At 46.4% G+C, this 20,405-nt stretch overlaps 1 protein-coding gene and 1 long non-coding RNA gene across 2 annotated transcripts in view; one reads left to right on the top strand and one right to left on the bottom strand.

The window, feature by feature from the left end:
• LOC310838267 overlaps positions 1-20,405 on the top strand; it is a 466,315-nt gene that overhangs the window by 259,097 nt on the left and 186,813 nt on the right. The gene's annotated exons all lie outside the window — the stretch shown is intronic.
• Positions 1-20,405, bottom strand: part of LRIG1 (leucine rich repeats and immunoglobulin like domains 1) — a 140,240-nt gene that overhangs the window by 31,983 nt on the left and 87,852 nt on the right. The window contains exons 4-7 of the mRNA XM_083723329.1: positions 5,548-5,685; positions 3,260-3,403; positions 1,505-1,648; positions 212-355 (exon numbers count right to left, since the gene is read on the bottom strand). Coding sequence (XP_083579455.1) covers positions 212-355; positions 1,505-1,648; positions 3,260-3,403; positions 5,548-5,685 — 570 coding nt within the window. The remainder of the gene's footprint in view (positions 1-211; positions 356-1,504; positions 1,649-3,259; positions 3,404-5,547; positions 5,686-20,405) is intronic.

Raw genomic sequence — 20,405 nt, 5'->3', positions numbered from 1 at the left:
GCCAGTCAAAACTATGGCTGCTGCCCACATTCTGCACTAACTGAAGTTTCAGAAATGTTTCCACAGGCAGCCATACACATACAGCACACTGCAGGAATCCAAACAGGACATTACGAGAGCATGGATAAGACGTGCCAGGCACTGGGTGCTTTTGCCCGTTAATAGCTACTTTCACTGCCGCCCGTTAGCAACTTCAGGAGAGACAACTCACAGTTCGCTCAGCTTCTGGCAGAAGCGCCATCCAGCCGGGTTGATATGGGAAATCAAGTTGTTACGGAGATGGAAATGCTGGAGGGACCCAAGTCCATACAGGGAGCCGCTGTTCACCTCTGTGAGGGCGTTGTACTCCAGATTCCTGGAAGCACGGCCAGTTTAAACATATTACACACCAGTTCACATCTCACATGCATGTACTTAAAGAAGCAAAAAACAACCCATGTACAAAATGCCACATTTATTTCCAAAAAATGACTCTTAATCCCCACCCCCACTCCGCCAGCCCACAATACCTCTTAAGACCAAGAACATGCCACCTTGGTCTTCCCCAAAGCCAGCTGCCAGCTTTAGCATGCCATTATTTGGGTTTGGTCCCAGAAGCACAGTAATCTCCCATTAATGCCCTCCTTTCTAGGCTGATAGCTCAATCCCAGGCAGGTGCATTCAGAAGTAAGTTCCACTGTGTTCAATGGGCATGCATGCATAAGCTTGTGGCTTTAAAGTAAAAGTCATAGAATCATAGACTCTTACAAGTCCAACTCCCTGCAATGTGGAATCTCAGCTAAAGCATCCAAGACAGATGGCCATTCAACCACTGCTTAAAAACCTCCAAGGAAGGAGAGTCCATCGCCTCTCGTGGGAGTCTGTTCCACTGCCGAACAGCTCTTACTGTCAGAAAGTTTTTCCGCATGTTTAGTCGGAATCTCCTTCCTTGCAACTTAACTTGAAACCATTGCAAAGCTACAGCCGTTGTAGCAAAGCTACAGGGAACCAGGCAGAGGGCCTTCTCGGTAGTGGCTCCTGCCCTGTGGAATGCCCTCCCATCAGATGTCAAAACGATAAATAACTACCTGACATTCAGAAGACATCTTAAGGCAGCCCTGTTCAAGAAAGTTTTTAATCTGTGATATTTTAGTGTATTTTTGGTTTCTATGGAAGCCGCTCAGAGTGGCTGGGGAAACCCAGCCAGATGGGCGGGGTACAAATAATAAATTATTATTATTATTATTATTATTATTATTATTATTATTATTATTGGTTCAGGGCCCACCCTCCAGAGCAGGAGAAAACAAGCAAGCTCCCTGTCCCACACAACATTCCTTAAGATATTTGAAGATGGCTATCCTATCTTTATAGACAGAGGTGTACTTTGGCTATCAAGTCAAATTGCATCTCTACAAAAGCCTTGGTACACCAATGCTACTGTAAGTTGCACGCCAGAAATTACCCACCAGGCATCTGCAGTACATGCCTAGAACTTATGAGTAATAACCATCTTTTAACTTACAGAACTTGCATTTTGGCCAGACCCCAGAAAGCACCATCGGTCAGCTTGCTTATGTTGTTTCGCTGGAGCTTCAGAACTTCTAATCTGTCCAGTCCTTGAAACGTCAGGCCATCTATCAGACGAATGCGATTCCGGTTCAGCTCCCTAAAATTGCCAACAGCACAGAAGGGTGTTAAAAGACCATTGTTTTCCAGTGGGTTGAGGATGGGGGAACACGAACCAAAAACCTCTGCTGCTCTTAACACGCATCGTTTGAAGGACATGAAACAAGAGAGTGCCTATATTTTGGATCTGAAGCACTGTATCCAAGTGCAAGGTATACACAGCTCATTGGTGAACAGAAGAGACTTCTGGGTCCAACCCTATCGAGACCAAGACCACTCTCAACATTACTTTGAGCTTTTGTATTAAGAGTCTCTTGACAGCTACAGAAATAATTTAATTGAGGTTGCCCAGAGAACAGTATTTAATGTGCAACTATAAATCTAGCAGAAGAGGCTGGTGAAGGGGCACTGCTGATGAGGTGGCCTTCTGAGCAGTGAGCATTGCTGCTGGTTCTTGAAAAAGGGATAGGAAGTAGGGAGCAATGTGGTGGCAGAAAAGTCAGGTTGGCTCCATCCCCAAGCCCTCTCCTTCGCAGGAACCAGCAGTAAAGTTCACCTGTGTTCAGAAGGCAGGTGAGCAACGCTGCCCCACCTGTGCTGCCCTACGGATCAGTACTGCTACATACGGTAGCCCCTCCATAGCTGCACAGCATTAGAAGCTGGGTTGTTATCTTCGAATGCCCTAAAAATAAAGATTATCACAGAGGAAAACTGAACTCCCGTTTCCTGCACAGGATTTGCAGCGAAGGAAATAGGAATCTTCTATGAATCCACTGTTTGAACAGGTGACCAGTTACTTTCCCTGGAGGGAAGTGCCTGACCGAAATCCTACTTGTTAGCTTGTGTAAAATTTAAAAGAGATTCATAAGTTATTTTGTCTCTTCATATAAAAATCTCCATTGTGTGTGTTTTTTTAATGTCAATTGAAATCATATACTAAATGGTGCGCGATCCAGCCTTTTGAGTCGGGTTCCAAGCGTTTAGAAAGCAGCAAGCGAATGTTGAAGCCAAAGGTCAATTATCTGCGCACAAAACACCTTCGCAGATGCAGATGTGTATTTGTGATCAAATGCAGCCCACACTGCGCTCTGACTGCACAAACAACGACGTGTGTGCTAACTCATCAAAAGCACCATTTTGCCCATCTAAATGTCAACCGCACACTTTAACAGCCTTCCCTCGTTGTAGTTTTATTACCAAATAAAAGACCCATGTGTGGTCTTGAAAACAGGGCTTCGAGAAAGCCCTCTGACCTAATTCGCTTTCACTGCCCTCTTGTGAAACAAAGGGAGTAACAAAAAGGAACGAGAAAAATAAATGCGCTGGCTGGATTGACTAGTGCAGTGGTCTTCACTGTATGTTCTAAGTAATTAATGCCATTATTATTATTATTATTATTATTATTATTATTATTATTATTTTCAGATTACTTTCCCAACAGGGCTTTTTCAAGGCCATGCAGGACCACCAGGAAAAAACCCAACCTATTCCTAATTTGCTTTATTAGGTGTCACCATAGGGCCATTAAAATATAGTTTATCCAACATTTTATGGACGTGAAGGAGGATTGCATTTGGTGAGCATGTCCTCAGGGAACGTTTGTCTCCATAAAGTTTGGTTGCCGATAATTAAACTGCACATTTCTACTCACAGTTGTGTTAGCTTGGGCAGCTTGAATGCTTTAGCTGGAAGCTGGGTGATCCTGTTTTTACTCAGGCGAAGCGTTAGAAGGGATCGTGACAGGCTATCAAAAGCCTTGGTCTCCAGGATGCTGATTCTGTTGCTCCCCAGGTGCCTGTAATAATTCATCACAGAACATTTAAATGGCTATGTCAGAGGTATTGGCTGTTCACTCTTTATCTGAGTGGCTGGTGACATTAGACACATTGTGTGTTTTTTATTATTTTTAAAAATCCAATGTTTTTCCCCCTCCACAGACAAGCCAAGCCAATTTTTCCATTAGCACAATTTAGACAGCTGATGATAAGAGATCCCCAGAGGGACCTCAGCACCTTCAACCTCCCAGAGGAATCAGTAGCTGAAACATCCCATGTCAGAAGTGAAGGGGTACAGAGCAAACATATACTATAGCCTAGCAGGAAGAGTGCAATTATTGGAATTTAGCATCTATGTTCAGTTTGACTTAAATACTGGCTCATACTACATAGCTTCTATTCTTGTATGCTTTTTGTTTTTTGTTTTAACAGAACCCAAAGTCCATCAAACAGAGCCAAGTGCAAAATGAGCGTTTGCAGGATGGCAAAGCACGATGCAAAAGGCTGACTCAGGAGGAACAGTCAATTACCGTATTTTTTGCTCTACAAGACTCACTTTTTCCCTCCTAAAAGTAAGGGGAAATGTGTGCGTGTCTTATGGAGCGAATGCAGGCTGCGCAGCTATCCCAGAAGCCAGAGTAGCAAGAGGGATCGCTGCTTTCGCTGCGCAGCGATCCCTCTTGCTGTTCTGGCTTCTGGGATTCAGAATCTTTTTTTCTTCTTGTTTTCCTCCTCCAAAAACTAGGTGCGTCTTGTGGTCTGGTGAGTCTTATAGAGCGAAAAATACGGTACCTGTATAAACACTGGCCTGTGAGCCAGTGTTGGAGAACAGCCTTTACCAAAGGTGTCATGGACTCTGAAGACGCTCAAACTCAGGACAAAAGGGAGAAATGTGCTAAGAGGAAGGCACATTTGGCAAACCCTCACCGTGATCAACTCCCACCCAGAAACCTATGTCCCCACTGTGGAAGGATGTGCAGATCCAGAACTGGCCTTCACTTCACGGTTAAGACCGTGTTCATAGAAGACAATCTTACTCAGCTATGAGTGATCTCCAAAGAAGAAGAAGTAACCCATCAACTGGGATAACTAGGATAAACAAGTATAAATCTCCATCTGATTTGCTACACATCAGGTGATTCAAATAGCCTAGCCTGTATGTGTGTAAGGAGGTGTGGGAAGAGAACAGCCTTTTGTTGTTGCTATTGCTGAACAACTGACAATCAGAATCCCTAGGAATTTACCCAGTAATCTAACCAGTGGTATTTCAATCTGTGTTCTGTCCACCCCTACTCAATTTCAATAATGCATAGTGAAAAGTGAAAGACACAGTATTCTTAGCACTCAGTTTCATTTCACAGCATTAAACGTTGTACCTCTTGAGGGTCACATAAAGCAATGTTTACAAAAATATGCCTTTACCAGTACAAATTTTTGCCTCTGAGCTTCTGCTGCAGACCACTTTGTAGAAAATAAAAATCAGAAAACCGCCGCACATCAACGTTCAGTATAGTTCAGCTGTGACATAATCCAAGCCAGAAGTCACAATTTGTCTTTCTCCTTTCTTTATAAAAACAGACATTTACAACCGTGTACAACCCTGCAGCATGAGCATTTTCATAATATGTGACGCAGTAAAAAGAGAGCAGAGAAGCTTTGATTAAAAATCCCATACAAATAATTGGCATTTGGCCTCTCTCTTAGTGGTGCACAATCAAGCTTCTGTAGCTCATTCTCTTCCCCAACCCCTGCCCTCCCCCAAAAAACCCTGTTCTCTTTGCTACAGCAAGTGGGAATAAGAGAATGCAGCAGCCTAGGGACCAAAGACCCCTGCCTGCCCTGGATTACTGCTGTGTTCAGCTTTCTTGCTCCATCATCTGTCTGTTTAAAACTGTCAGAAGAGAGCAAGCGAAAGGAACAAGGACTTTTTTCAACCTGCATCATACGTAACGTGATCACCTAAAGAACTGAGATAATATGCACACACACGCGCACACAAACACACACACACATACACACACAAAAGCAACACCCAAGTGATTTATAATCCATCCCTGTAATCCAATTTTAAAAGAAATAGGTTTTAAAAGTCAGCCTTTGGTGTATAAACAGATACTTTCCCATAAAATGTTTAAATAAAAAAAAATGTGTGGGAGGAACTTACAGATCCTTTATACGAAGCCCCACTGGAAAACAGCCACTTCGGATTTCCGTGATGTTATTCGAGCTCAGATCTAACGTTCCCAGGGCAATATAGGGCTCCAGTTGGCTCGCTTCAATGCTGGAGATCTTGTTGCGATTCCTACAATACAGAAAGGAGGAGAATCTGACATAATCCACTTTCCCCTCCCTTGTGTTAAAAATAAGTACTAGCATCTAATAAACAAGTCTCTCCTAACTTGTTTGGCTCCAGGATGGCATGCAGTCCATTTTATGGAGACAATTAGATTAGATTTATTATTATTATTCTTTTTAAAGGTATGAGAATACCTTTTATTAGACAGGCATATGCTGGCATAGAAGGGACGTGGGTGGCGCTGTGGGTAAAACCTCAGTGCCTAGGACTTGCCGATCGTATGGTCGGCAGTTCGAATCCCCGCAGCAGGGTGAGCTCCCGTCTTTCGGTCCCAGCTCCTGCCCACCTAGCAGTTCGAAAGCACCCCTAAGTGCAAGTAGATAAATAGGTACCGCTTTATTGCGGGAAGGTAAATGGCGTTTCCGTGTGCTGCGCTGGTGCTGGCTCGCCAGAGCAGCTTCGCCACGCTGGCTGCGTGACCCGGAAGTGTCTCCGGACAGCGCTGGCCCGTACGGGCAGGGGTACCTTTACCTTTACCTTTATGCTGTCATAGACAAGCTTTCAAGTTACACAGCACAGTTCACCAGGCAGAATAGGAGGAAGACTTCAAAGCTATTCGTTTAGATGTAATACAAGAACAAGGCCATACGAGAGGCCTCCTACCTACAAGCTGGGGAAGGGTGAGATATATAGTCAAATGGAGCAAAGTAATGTAAATTCTTTTCAGTCACTTCCGCTATATAAAACTATGCATTGCCCAGATGGAATGACACAAGGCAGGTGTGTATGTAAGTAAAACCTACTAGAATTTTGCAACATATCAGCCAACGGTCTTTAACTCCATCCTCATCAGTGTGTGGTTACCTGCATTTGACGGAAGCACCAGAGTTAGTCTAAACTGACTCTCTGTGTTGATCGGAGACCAGAAGCCAGGAATGAGTAGTGTGAAGAAACAGTACCAATACAAGGGAGCAGGGGTCCACAGAAGAATCTTATTTTGTCACCACTGTCAGATAAGCCACTTTCATCAACCTGATTTGGCCACACTATAGGGATCTAGGACCATTTAAGTAAAACCAACCATACTCAAGCGCCATTTCTGTCATAGGCACACAAAGCAGACCCATAGGCAGCTGGGACCCGCTGAAGTGCCAACCTCTGTCCTAGGTGGGCCTCAACAGCTTCCCCCACTCCCACCAAGCTCAACAACTGACCTAGTTATGGTCTCACTTGGCTGGAGAAAATTATACTAAATGTGAGGGTTTTTTGTGGTTATCGTTTAGAGGAGATGGGGCTGTTAAATTAAAAGAGCTCCACCACCATTTGCAGAGTGGGGTAAGGAAATGAGTCAAGACTACAACCATGCTAGTTTGGGTGTAGCCCAAACTACATTGATTTATATCTTGTCACTGGTCCACCTACTTGCCATTTAGAGCCTATTCAAGTTGCACCATCGGTTGGCATCATAGGGAAGAGCAGGTAGGGTGACAGTTGAGATTGCACCTTGCGGCAAACAAACACCCAACCTTCCTGGCCTCTGCAACGCCATACCTTTTCCCAAAACAGTTGTACCTTGGAAGTCAAACGGAATCCATTCCGGAAGTCCTTTCGACTTCCAAAATGTTTGGAAACCAAAGCACAGCTTCTGATTGGCTGCAGGAATCTCCAGCAGCCAATCGGAAGCCCCATCGGATGTTTGGGTTCCAAAGAACATTCGCAAACCAGAACAGTCACTTCCGGGTTTGCAGCGTTCGGGGGCCAAAATGTTCAACTTCCAAGGCGTTCGGGATCCAATCATAATAATGTGCTGGGGCTTTTTAGCAATCACTACATGAAACTCTGATTACTCCACATGGGCAAGCGTTCCACTGAAGTCCTCCAGTATACGCTATTCACAATTAACATCTCCACAGATGAAGCATACTGACCTTGAACACTTTGTGCAATAGGTACTTATATACTGTTGCCCTTCAAAATGTGCAACCTGGTCTTACATGTCATTAACCTGACAGTAAGCCCCACAGAGTTCAATGCGACTCAGTCTCAGCTAAGAGAGCCTTGGTGAGTCTTGCACTTTCTTGGGAGAAGGGGAACACAGATGACATGCAGACACCACCCTCCAAACCTCCTTATATCAATGTACTTATTTCTTAATAAGGTGTTACATTATTATTCACAATTTGAAGCAGATGGCATAGTAAAACAAAAGGTAAGAAAGGTGTGCATGCGCTAGAGGTGGAGTGAGAAATGACAGAGCAAAACAGGTGGGGCTACTTCAAAAGGATCATGGCTTTTCTAGGAATACTGGAGTATCCCTTAAGAGAAGCTAAGGTTACACCTTAATCCCAGTGGGTAGGCCGGTGCTAAACGTCTTCATGGTTTTTTTATTGATAAATCTTTTTGGCAGCCTTTGCCACAAGTACAAGTGGGAGGGGGAAGACTTTCCTTCCGCAGGGTGAAGGCTATTTTTGGTTTGCCATGAGGAGAACAGGGAGGCAGGGGAAAATTGCACGGTTGGCCTTCATCTAGTATCAGCTTTCAGTATTGGCTCAGCTTTGTTAATTTAGGGAGTTGGGGGTGGAAGGAAGCCTTAACACAGCAAAACCCCCATTAAGGCACCACCTGCTATAAGCATCAAAACCAAAAGGAACCTTCAAACAAGAGGGGAGCTCTGCACCTCCCTTTTCGTTCTATTAATATTCAGATATGTACATGTGGAAGGAGAACAATTAAACCACCTAGAAATGCCTTCTACTAGAGGACATGCAAGGTCTCGTGTTATAAAGGGCTGCCAGGCCATGACTGGAGATCTAGATCAAAAAGAGGTCACATGGGATGAATCAAGCACTGCTGCTAGGAATGGGCCTTCTGGCTTTCCATCTCTTAAGCAGTTGCTTGCTTAGTCACAGTCAGTTTCAACTTCTACATTCTATAAAAACCATCCAGATCAGCCTTGCATCAAGAGGTAGCCATCCCAACAACATGCCAAGGGTGCAAGAAAGAATTCAGGATTTATGACCACACTGGGAGAGGTTTTTTGTTCACGGTCTTGTTATTTTATTTTTATGGTTTGGTGCATTAAAAATGCCCTAACGATGCTCTGCTTATGTTTCATAAGTGTAATGGATGTAAGTAAGAGACGCTATCCCGAAACCCAAGCCCACCTTGGAAAATGGGCAGGTGGAGGGAAATAGGTGAGGGAAAGGTAGAGATGGGAAGTTGTGCTACAAAATGTTTGAAAGAAACTGTTAATAATTGGAAGGAGGAGGAGGAGAAAAGGAAGCAGCAGCAGCTAGTCCTTCCTCTGAGCCCAGCTGAGACTGGTTCCAACACATCAGTCTGTGCATACCTCCAACCTAAGTAATGTTAAAACTTGCATCTACCACTCTATCTTAACTGATCAGCATGCAGAGAGGCATATTCATGATCAGCTAAGGAAACACATGACAGCTCCCAAACCATTTCAGTCCATTTGATGTCAGATGTGTATGGTACTACAGATGGATATCAAGGGAATCAAAGTCAGCTCCTCAGCCTCTATAGGCTCTGGGTGATGAAACATCAAACAGGGACCATCATCTGAGGGAAAGCTTCTCAACAAAGCCCATTCAAGTTTTGAAAGCAGAAGCATCACCGAGGTGCACACTCTCTTTTCTTCCTGCATGGTCTCCAATCCATACTTGAGGGTGGTCACACATGAGGCACTCTAGATGGATCAATATGGGAGCTGCAGTTCAGCAACATCTGGAGACCACTGCGTTGGCTATCCCCTAGTTCAAGGACAGAGATCTGTGTACTCTACCAGCTGCAATAGTGGGTAAATGTAATATATATGCTTCCCACTGATCTGCATTAAGAAAAAAACACCTACGAACAATGATCCTTGCCCCACACTGAAAGCCTCTGCTGACCCTTTAAGAGTGCAACACTTCGGAAAGGAAACTGCAGTCTCTTAAGTATGTTCTTCAGGCAGGAAGTGAGTATCCGTAAAAGTAGCCCCCACTTTGTGCTCTGAGGCCACCGAATCACTAGTTCCCAAGGGAAAGCTTGGCAGATTCTCAAGCCCCATTGCAGAGAGGCTGTTTGTTCAGGTGGAACTCAGATACATAACAAGAGCAGGCCAGGGGCTGGATATGCACTCCTGACATGCTTGGGTCAGCCGCTGTGAAACTCAACGTACGCTGCGTACACCAGTTTCTTAATTAGTTACAGCACTGGCCTTGGAGCGAGATGGGTGATCTGCTTGCTTTGTAACAAAAGGGAGAGAAGCAGGCCAGCTCCTACCCCAATCTCCTATCCATAAGCAACCATTCCTCTCCATAAGACGGGAAAACAACAGTCCGTAAATACGGCCTACACAGCAGTACAAATACGACCAGGCTTCACCAGGGGTGAAGCTTAAACCAACTGAGCTCTGGCAGAAAAGATTTTCCACCCACCTCATTGTCTAGCACTGCCTCATAACCAGGGGCAGGGGACATTTTTTCACCCCAAGGCCCACGTTTCCTTCCAGGTAAACACATGGGGACTACATGCCAGTGTTTGGGAAGGCTCAGAGGCAAAAGTAGGTGGAGCTCATCCAATCCACAGATGACACCAAACTGGGAGGGGTAGATAATGTCACAGAAGACAGAACCAAGATTGAAGGTGACCTTAATGGATTGGAGACCTGGGCCCAAACTCACATAATGAATTTTGATAGAGACAGATGTAAAGTTCTGTACTTAGGCAGGAAGAACCAGATGCACAAATATAAGATTTTTTTTTTGGGGGGGGGCACCTGGCTTACTAGCAGTACATAAGAAAAGGATCCAGGGGTCTTGGCGAATCACAAGCTTAACATGAATCAACAGTGTGATGCACTATGTACATTTTTGCCTCTGTACTGTAGGTTAGGATATACACACACTCTCACACGTATTCTTCTCTATGCTATCCCCAAGCAGCCAGCAGGCATTATCAGAGTCCTAGGGTTGTGGTTTTACTGTGGCATGGTGGGCTCTAACCCACAAAAGCACGTGCATCGTTTTTTATGGTGCCACAAGAGTCTCTGCTACAGAGTGATGCCAGAATAGCTTGTGGAGGACTGCCGAACACTGTTTGCTTACGTGAGTATCACCTTCGTGCTACAGCTTCACCGCCAACCACCTGCATTTCGCAGCACAGGAAAAATCAATACGTTTTGCATAAGTGGGAATTCCAACCATCAATGCTAGGCAGAGCGAAAGTCCACAGCAGGAACAAGGGAGTGGGTGGCGACAGGACACCAACAGGCACTAACAGGAGGTGGAAAATTAGGTCAATGAACTGATAGCTTGGGACATTTCATACTTCGGTTTACTTCCTGGCACCTGGCACAACAGGATCCTCCTGCAAGTTAGAAGAAATGAGCCACAACAAACTTCTTGCAAGCCTGTTAGAAGGCTGAGCTGGCTCAGCGGACAAGCCAGTTTATTTGGATCAAGACGACAAGACAAACCAAGATTCAGGTAAACTGAAAGCAAATCCTTTGTCTGGAAGTAAATCCCTCCAGCTTGAGCACATAGCAATAAACCCAGGTTTAGGGCCAGGTGTGAATATGGCTACTGATTTCTCTGGCATAGCTCTTCTGCAGTGACCCTTTGTTATTCCTATTTTAGAATTCAGGAACCGAGGCAAACCTTGAGTTTGCAAACTGAGCATGGGTCCTCTGTTGATGAAAATGGATTTGAGCCATCAACTATGATCTTCCGTTTGGCCCACAGGTCAACAATAGATGGGGTTCAACAAGGCAAACCTGGCAAAAAAAAGCCACACCAAAATCCTATCTCCTAGTCAGGCTACCTTCCCCGGGTGCCTGTCAGCAAGTACACAGCATTGACAGCGCCCAATTAAGCATGATGAGTTTCCAGCGTTTCTTCTCTTGACTTTGACAAGAGTAAACAAAAGCTCGTTTCTATTTCTAGGTCGCTGTATCTCAGGCATCCTCCATTAGGGGGACTCCTGGCTATTTAGTAAGTGTGTGAGCACATGCACGCACACATAAGCTCATTGATTACCTCATTCCTGGGTTACATCACTTTAGTCTTCGCACCGCAAGCCAAACAAGCTACACAGGAAGCCTCAGGTGTCCATCTCATGGGCCAGCAGCCCAAATGTTTTTCCAGAGTCCATGTGTGGCAAGCCACCACACAGGAGCCTACACATTGACTCCGTTCACATCCCCACCTGCCTTGCCAACCTCATCTGACCAACATGAAATTCACACTTTATTTGAACAGCTGCTCAGAACCGTGATTTAAAAAAATAAAACAAAAATCCTACTATGATTTGTGCCAAGCATCCCTAGGCCTGGTTCAGTATGTAGATTCAGGGCCCTGACTCCAGGCGACCCGCCCCTCCAGGGCCGTCTCCCTAAACTACAATTATACCATTAGACTCCACCAAACTTAGGTTTACACAATTTTATAGCAAAGCATAATAGCTGATAGTCTGACACCCTATAGCAGGCATGGCCAAACCTGGCCCTCCAGATGTTTTGGGACTACAATTTCCATCATCCCTGACCACTGGTCCTGTTAGCTAGGGATGATGGGAGTTGTAGTCCCAAAGCATCTGGAGGGCCAAGTTTGGCAATGCCTGCCCTATAGAATCATAGAATTGTAGAGGGTCATCTGGTCCAACCTCCTGCAATGCAAGAATCTTTTTGCCTCATGCGGGGCTCAAACCCATGACCCCTAAGATCAAGAGTCTCATGCTCTACCAACTGAGCTACAGAAGGCAGGCTGGTATTGATCAAGGGCAAAGTCAAACTATGGAACTCGCTCCACCAGGAGGCAGAGAAAGCCACCCACTTGGATGGCTTTAAAAGAGGATTAGACAAATTCATGGAGGTAAAGGCTATTGATGGCTACTAGCCATGATGGCTGTACTCTACCTCCACAGCTGGAGGCAGAAATGCTTCTGAATACCAGTTGCAGGAATCCACGGGAGAAGAGTGTGCTCTTGTGCTTCTTGCCTTCCCAGAGGCATTTGATTGGCCACTGTAAGAACAGGATGCTGGACTAGATGGGCCATTGGCCGGATCCACCAGGTTATTATGTTCTTTGCCTAGAGAAAATCCCACTAGACCCCTCTCCCTATGGTTTATGAGCATTGCACCAAATGCATGTCTGAAAGCCAATATGCAGTGCCAATGAACAAAAAATCCAGTTGAATGAATGGCCAACTATGCTCTTCTTCCAATTCATATCACCTTAAGGCTGTAACACCCTATGCCCATTTACCTGGGAGGAAGCACCATTGAATTTCACAGGTCTTACTTCTGCGAAAGCATGGACAAGATTGCACCCTTAACTCAAATAATTACCATTTTTGCTTGGCCATACTTGAAATGGCACCACGAAACCTGAACTGACCTGAAGGCAGGAAAAGGCTTGATTCGAAAGGTATTGTTCTTAGTGCTGAAGAATTGTATCGGCTCCTTTGCTTCTGAAGGGTTTAGAACAACCAGAAATCTCCAAGGTAAAGCCTAGTAAGCTTCAAGTCAGTGACACTGGCCTGATTTTTCAGAGAAGAATAACCAGATAGCTTTCAGTTGTGAACAAAAACTAAATCTCTCATCATAAACCTGTGGAGTTTGGGGGAAAACACTTTTTAAAACCTGTTTGGTCCAATAAAAATATATAGTTATTCCAACAAATATCCACGTTTTTCTTTATAGCTACAATGTCACGTGGTTTTCAGTGTTTGTTGTTTTAAATAATTGAAACTCTTTTTTCCCCCCTAAGCCTTTAGCAATCTGTCCCGCTGTTGCCGTTAACGCAGATTAAAGTGTGTGTAGAGATAGGGCAGAGCCTTAGTCTACCAACAAGCAGAAGAGAGATGTATCTACCACAAAATTACAAAACCTGTTGCAATTTCAAAGCAAATTATGATGCCTCTCTTGCACTCATAATTACTTTGCTTGTTGTGGGTGAAGCTGCTTTCATTGTACTTCTTATCGAGGAGCTGATATAGGTCCACTTGGGACCCAAGAGGGCAGAAAGTGCTTTCTGAAGGGACTGCTTACAATATATTTCTCTGACAGATGAACCATGATATGCTTAAGGTGCAGATCCCAAGCTAAGTGAGGACAGCTATGGGGTTAATTCAAAAGTAGCAAAATATTAGCTGACTGCGCATGTGAACACTCCTTCGCTCTCTTTCATCATCCAAAGATGTACTGTTAGGTAAAGGTAAAGGTACTCCTGCCAGTACGGGCCAGCCGTGTCCGACTCTGGGGTTGCGCGCCCATCTCGCTTAAGAGGCCGGGGGCCAGCGCTGTCCAAAGACACTTCCGGGTCACGTGGCCAGTGTGACAAGCTGCATCTGGCGAGCCAGCACAGCACACGGAAACGCCGTTTACCTTCCCGCTAGTAAGCGGTCCCTATTTATCTACTTGCACCCGTGGGTGCTTTCAAACTGCTAGGTTGGCAGGCGCTGGGACCAAACGATGGGAGCGCACCCCGCCACGGGGATTCGAACCGCCGACCTGACGATCGGCAAGTCCTAGGCACTGAGGTTTTACCCACAGCGCCACCCGCGCCCCTGTTACTTAGAAGGCAGTTAATGGACATACCATGCTCTGGATGGGAAGTATCTGGTATGCTTACATTAGGTCTTCTCCACTAAGGCTGCTAACCCCCTCCAACATACCTCAGATAAAAATAGTGCTGTTCCCCCCCCCCACACACACACACACCGCTGCCTCCAAGGCAGGGACACAGAGGCCAAGCCAGAGCCAAGGCGTTCTTAGGGGCATTCAAGTGACCCGGATCTCGTTTTCATACAAACAGGAAGTGCTGCTTATTGGGTGGGGGAGGAGGGAGAGGGAGGCATGGAGCTAAGAAATGTGTTAAGAGAGACACATGGATCTGAACTCTGAAACGCTGTACTGAAGGGAAATTGGGAACTCCATGTCACCGTGAGAAGCCGTGATGGCTAAAGGGTTTTGAGGACGGTCCTGGGATTTTTCAGGGCAGTTGAACACTATGAGGCTGCAATCCTGAACATTTGCACTGCAATCCTCGAGGTTTTTTTAGCTAAGGCAGCAGCCTCTCCAGTGGAGCTTACTCCTTAGTAAACATGTCCAGGCGTGCATCCTGAATGGGGCAGATCCAGCACACATTTTCCTCTCTCGGTGATCACCGTTGAGCTTCTTTTTGAGCAGCTGCTTGTAGGCTTTCCTGCTGAAATCAGATAGTCAGGGTGGGGCTTCTAAAGGGCAGCCCTTCACAGGCAAAAGGAATCTCTGTGTAAGCCACTCATAACCTCCAGGGATTTAATCAAGTGTCTCAACTGCTCAATCACCATTTCTCTAGACAAAACTAGATTTCATGTAAAAGCGGGGGGGGGGGGGGAGACACTGATCAAAAGAAAAAAGCTAAAACAAAAACAAGACTCCGTTCCCTACAGGCCCCGCCTGACTGTAGCTACATTCAGCTGAAGATATGGAATTTGGGGGCTATCCCAGTTCAGAACTGAAAAGCAAAGTTTTTGGGGAGGCTGCTTCTGCTTTTGGATTCTAGAAGAGGCACTGTTCTATGAGCTTGAGACAAAATGCTTAGACAACTTTTACACACCATTTCCCCCCTCCCCAACCCCTTAATATGGGAGCCAAATTCGGTACATGTCACTGTGCTGGAATCTCAAGCTCTTTCCAAAGTAGGAACTCTGCAAGCTCTAGGAACAATTATGCACTACTCAGTCTAACAGGATATTGGCTCTTCTTTCTTGGATTGCTGTGGATAGAGGCTCTTATTACATAATCAGGCATGCAGACTCATATCCAGAGCCTACTTTGGGACTGGGGGCAGGGAGGGTGAAACTCTACACAGACAAAATCCAGCGTGAATATTTGCAGGGCTTTCTTGCTTGGCCAGACAGAACGTGGCTACGTTAAAAGAACAAGCATTTTTGAAGCCGGAAGTGAAATCTATGGGGTATGCTAGATAGACGGAGTACCGTATTTTTTGCTGTATAAGACTCACTTTTTCCCTCCTAAAAAGTAAGGGGAAATGTGTGTGTGTTATGGAGCGAATGCTTTCACTGCGCAGCGATCCCTCTTGCTGTTCTGGGATTCTGAGATTCAGAATGTTTTTTTCTTGTTTTCCTCCTGCAAAAACTAGGTCCGTCTTGTGGTCTAGTGCGTCTTATAGAGCGAAAAATACAGTATGCTAGATAGAAATCTAGCTAGCTTTCTATGCTAGAAATCTATGGGGTATGCTAGATATTCTAATCTCAGGCAAACTTCTTCTTTTTTTGCTATAATCACCACACAATTTAATGTGCTTGGAAGGTAGTTAGACTCAGAGAGGTCAGCAAACTGAATGGATAACAATGAAAGCAAAACTTTTCTAGCTTATTTCTGACACACCACCAGATCAGAGGTAATACGCTGAGTTATTAGGAACTGGGCAGCAGAAGCCTAGTTCCAAAGACAATGGAGCACAACTGTTCCATTACGCTTGGAAATGGAGAGGCCTAGCCGAAATACTGCACCAGATGTCCAACTTGATTTTGTAAGAAAGGTGTTGCCAAACTAGCGCAAGTTCAGAGAGCAGGAAACATGGTTAAAAAGAGATGGGTATTCTGCTGCAGAAGAGAAGTCTGCGGCACAATATGCACCTATTTAGGAGAGCAAGTGTAGAACAGAGAGAAGATTTAGATTTTCTACCTCGGTGAGAAAGCGTCTACTAAGCTAAGATGTAGAGCAGCCTTCCCCACCCTGCTGCCCTGCAGATGTTTTAAGACCGTAGGTCTCCAACTCGCGGACCACGAGGCTATCACAAATGTTGCTGTCATGCTGGACTCCAGCTGAGGCTGACCAAAGGAGGACTACATGCGGTGTCTGGGCGAGAGCAAATTCTTCCAATGAGACACTTGTTTTATCAATTTTCATGAGTGCTGCAAAGTGGCAGGAGAAAGGAAAAAGCCTTTTTCAATAAGGCAACATATTTCTACACCATCCTCAGTCCACTCCCTGCATCCTGGAATAGGGATGGGTCATGGGGTAGTTCCTTGCTGGTTTCCATTTTGTTATGCTAAAGTTATGCTACATATATTGTTCTGCGAATTGCCATTCTAGGATTGATAATGTGCCTTATTGGCACTATTAAATATAAACCAAAAACTAATATGTGAAAGTGGGTCCTGTGTTTCTGGTTGGGTGACTCATGAGTTGGGTCTTGGGTCTGTTAACAGTTGAAGACCACTGTTTCAGACTACAACTCCCATCATCCCTGATTGTTGGACCATACTGTCAGGGAACTGCCATCGGAGGGACAGGTGGTGGACAGGCTCCAGGAGAATAGGAGAGAATCTGCAGCAGAGGAAGGAACCAGCAGGGGGAGTGCAGGAGTCACAGCGGAGGGGAGGCTCTGGGATACTTCTAGTGAGAATAGCGAAGAGGTAACAAAACCCCCATTAGGAACTCCCACCCTTCGCCGGAAACTGTCACGCAGAGAGTCACGAAGGCGCATGTCCGTCAAACAGCTTTTATGTTGGCGTAAATTCCGTAGACGCCCACTGTCAGATTCTACCAGCGACTGACGGAGTCATGCTTTGGGGGCTCCGTTAGTGCCTCGGTTTGGATGACCAGCCAAACCCCAGAGGGATCAAGCTTTTACGCACAAGCAGCTCACTATCCCATCACAGCAATCTGACAGTCTTTGAAAGCAGCTTGTGCAAGCAGAGGGCATCATGAGCGAACCAGCCGGAACCGGAGGAGCTGGAGCAGGTCCAAGCCTGGAAGAAAGGTACAGGGCGTTGGAGGTCCAGCTGGCGCTGCAAACGGCGAGGCTCGAGGAGAGGAGGGCTCAAGATGCGGATAAAGGGAAAACCACCCCACTTGCCAGACGGGTGCCTGGATTGGTGCAGAAATTTGGGGGGGATCCCAGGAACTATCAAGCCTTTAGGACAGAGATGCAATATGCTCTCAATCTACTGTTTGATGGCTTCCCCGATGAGAACTCTAGAGTGGCGTACGTGATTGGCCATCTAGAGGGAGGGGCGAAGGACTGGGTTCGGCCCCTGATGGCAGCCAATAATGAAATCTTAAAGGACACTATGAAGTTTTTTCGCGCCATGGACTTGATGTTTTCCAGCGAGATCGAGCAGGGGGTGGTGCGCAGACAGTTAATGGCGTGTAAACAGGGGAGCCGATCTGTACGTGAGTACTGGACTGAGTTCACCATGCTGATTCATAGACTAGGGTGGGACCTTGCTAGTGAACCTATTCAAATGCTGTTTGAAGAAGGTCTCTCTCCGGCAGTGAAAGATGAACTTTCCCGGGCGCCTAGGGCGGAGTCTATGGATCAGCTGACTAAATCAGCGCTGTCCATAGGAGCACGCCAGGAGGCTAGAGCTATGGAAAAGCGGGAAGGAAAGGGGGAACGTTGGAAGGACTTCCGCATTCCAGAGATTCCGGAGCAGCCTTTCCCGCCAGCAGAGCCGATGGAACTTGGAACAGCGCGCGCGCGCGCAGTTTCAAACACCAGTGAAGGACGGAAGAAGGAGGGAAAGAGCGGCAAGAGATGCTATCTCTGCCAACAGCCAGGTCACTTTGCCAGAGTCTGTCCGCAAAGGAAGGAATGGCAAGGGATGGCGGGAACTGTTGGGGGGAAGGAGGAAGAAGAAATCACGGAGCAAGTAAAAGCCAACGCCTGGTTGCCAACATCAGGGCACAGCAGCCAGGCCAGGGAGTAGTGAATGTGCCCACGCCGGAACCTCCAAGACCAGCGCTTGTGATAGAGGTGTTGCTGGAACTGGCAAACGGACACCCACTGAAGATAAAAGCGCTATTGGATTCAGGTAGCTCATGTAATTTCATGAGTAAGGAGTTTGCAGCTGAACACCAGATACAGACTATCCCATTAAGTAAGCCTTTGCAGGTTACCACGATTGATGGGAGGGAGCTGTTGGGAGGAGAAGTGAACCAACAAACTGTACCAATGATAATGAGGGTGGCAAGACACACAGAACTGATAGCGTTTAACGTAGCCACCTTGGGAGGAGCTCCTATTATCTTGGGAATGAGCTGGCTGGCACTACACGATCCGCTAGTAGGCTGGCATCAGAGAGTGGTTTCCTTTGGATCAGCACATTGCCTAGAACACTGCAAGGAGGGAGAGGCTCAGGCAGGGGCCAGGGCCACTCTAGCAGGGATGGAAGTGATAGACAAGGGGAGGGTGCCACCACAATACGCTGACTTGATTGACGTATTCAGCGAAAAAGAAGCAGATAAACTGCCCCCGCACAGACCCTTTGACTGTCAAATTAACTTACTCCCAGGAGCACAATTGCCAGTGGGCAAGCTGTATGCAATGTCAGACAGTGAGATGCAGGAGTTAAGGGAGTTCATTGACAAGAACCTCAAGCGAGGTTTCATCAGAGAGTCACGAGCGGTGGGGGGCAGCCCAGTGTTCTTTGTGGACAAAAAAAACACGGGCAGGCCCAGGCTTGTATGTGATTTCAGGGCCCTAAATGCAGTGTCAGAACCAGTGACTTTCCCTATGCCTAGAATTGATGACATTCTAACACGGGTGAGAAAAGGGAAAATTTTTACCAAGCTGGACCTTAGGGGGGCATATAACTTGATACGTGTGAGAAAGGGGGATGAGTGGAAGACCACTATGTTCACCCCCTTGGGGGCTTTTGAGTACCGGGTTATGCCTTTCGGATTACAAGCGGGCTCCGCCTGCTTTCAATCATTCATGAATCACGTCCTGGGGCCACTGCTCTACAAGAACTGCGTAGCGTTCTTAGATGACGTCCTGGTGTACTCAGAGAATGAGGAGCAGCATGTGCGAGATGTAAGAGAGGTACTGAGCAAGCTGCGAGAAAACCGGCTGTGGGTGAAACTGGAGAAGTGTCAGTTTCATACCAGGGAGGTGGAATTCCTGGGGTACCGGTTGTCTGACAAGGGATTGGCCATGGATCCCAGCAAGGTTCAAGCGGTACTGGAATGGAAAACACCAAAGACCAAGAAGGACGTGCAAAGGTTCCTGGGCTTCGGAAACTTCTATAGGAAGTTCATCAAAAACTTTGCCCATTTAACAGCGCCCATCACGGATTGTCTTAGTAGCAAAAAGAAATTTGTTTGGACGGAAGAAGCGCAGCGGGCGTTCGAACGTTTAAAGCAGGCGTTTGCGTCGGAAGAGCAACTTTTGCACGTGGATCTACAACAACCAATGAGAGTGGAGACTGACGCGTCAGACCGAGCGGTGGGGGCCGTTCTTCTCCAGCCGGGAAAAGATACGTCTGAATGGAGACCGTGTGCATTCTTCTCGCGGAAGTTGAACAAATCCGAGAGGAACTACACAGTATACGACCGAGAACTGCTCGCCATTCATGAAGCATTCCGGAAATGGCGGCACTTGCTGATTGGGGCGCAGCACAAGGTTCAAGTCCGAACTGACCACAAAAATCTGGAATACTGGAGAACAGCCCGAGTGCTGAACCAGAGACAAGTGCGATGGGCCCAGGAGTTCTCCAAATTCCACTTTGAGATTCGTTACGTGCCCGGCTCCGAGAACGTGAGGGCGGACGCTCTTTCCAGGAAACCTGAGTACTTAGAGGGGGAGGGAGCGCCTGAGGCAAGGCATGTAATCCCTGAAGACCGCTGGGTGTGTGGGGCGGCATTGGTGGGGCAGAGGGAACTGATAGAGGGTACTGAGAACGATGAATACGCCCAAGAGAAACTCAGA

Source organism: Podarcis gaigeae, assembly GCF_964106915.1.
Source record: "Podarcis gaigeae genome assembly, chromosome: 2".
NCBI lineage: Eukaryota > Metazoa > Chordata > Lepidosauria > Squamata > Lacertidae > Podarcis > Podarcis gaigeae.
The sequence above is the reverse complement of the archived record's forward strand: the minus strand, read 5'-3'. Positions and strand labels throughout refer to the sequence as shown.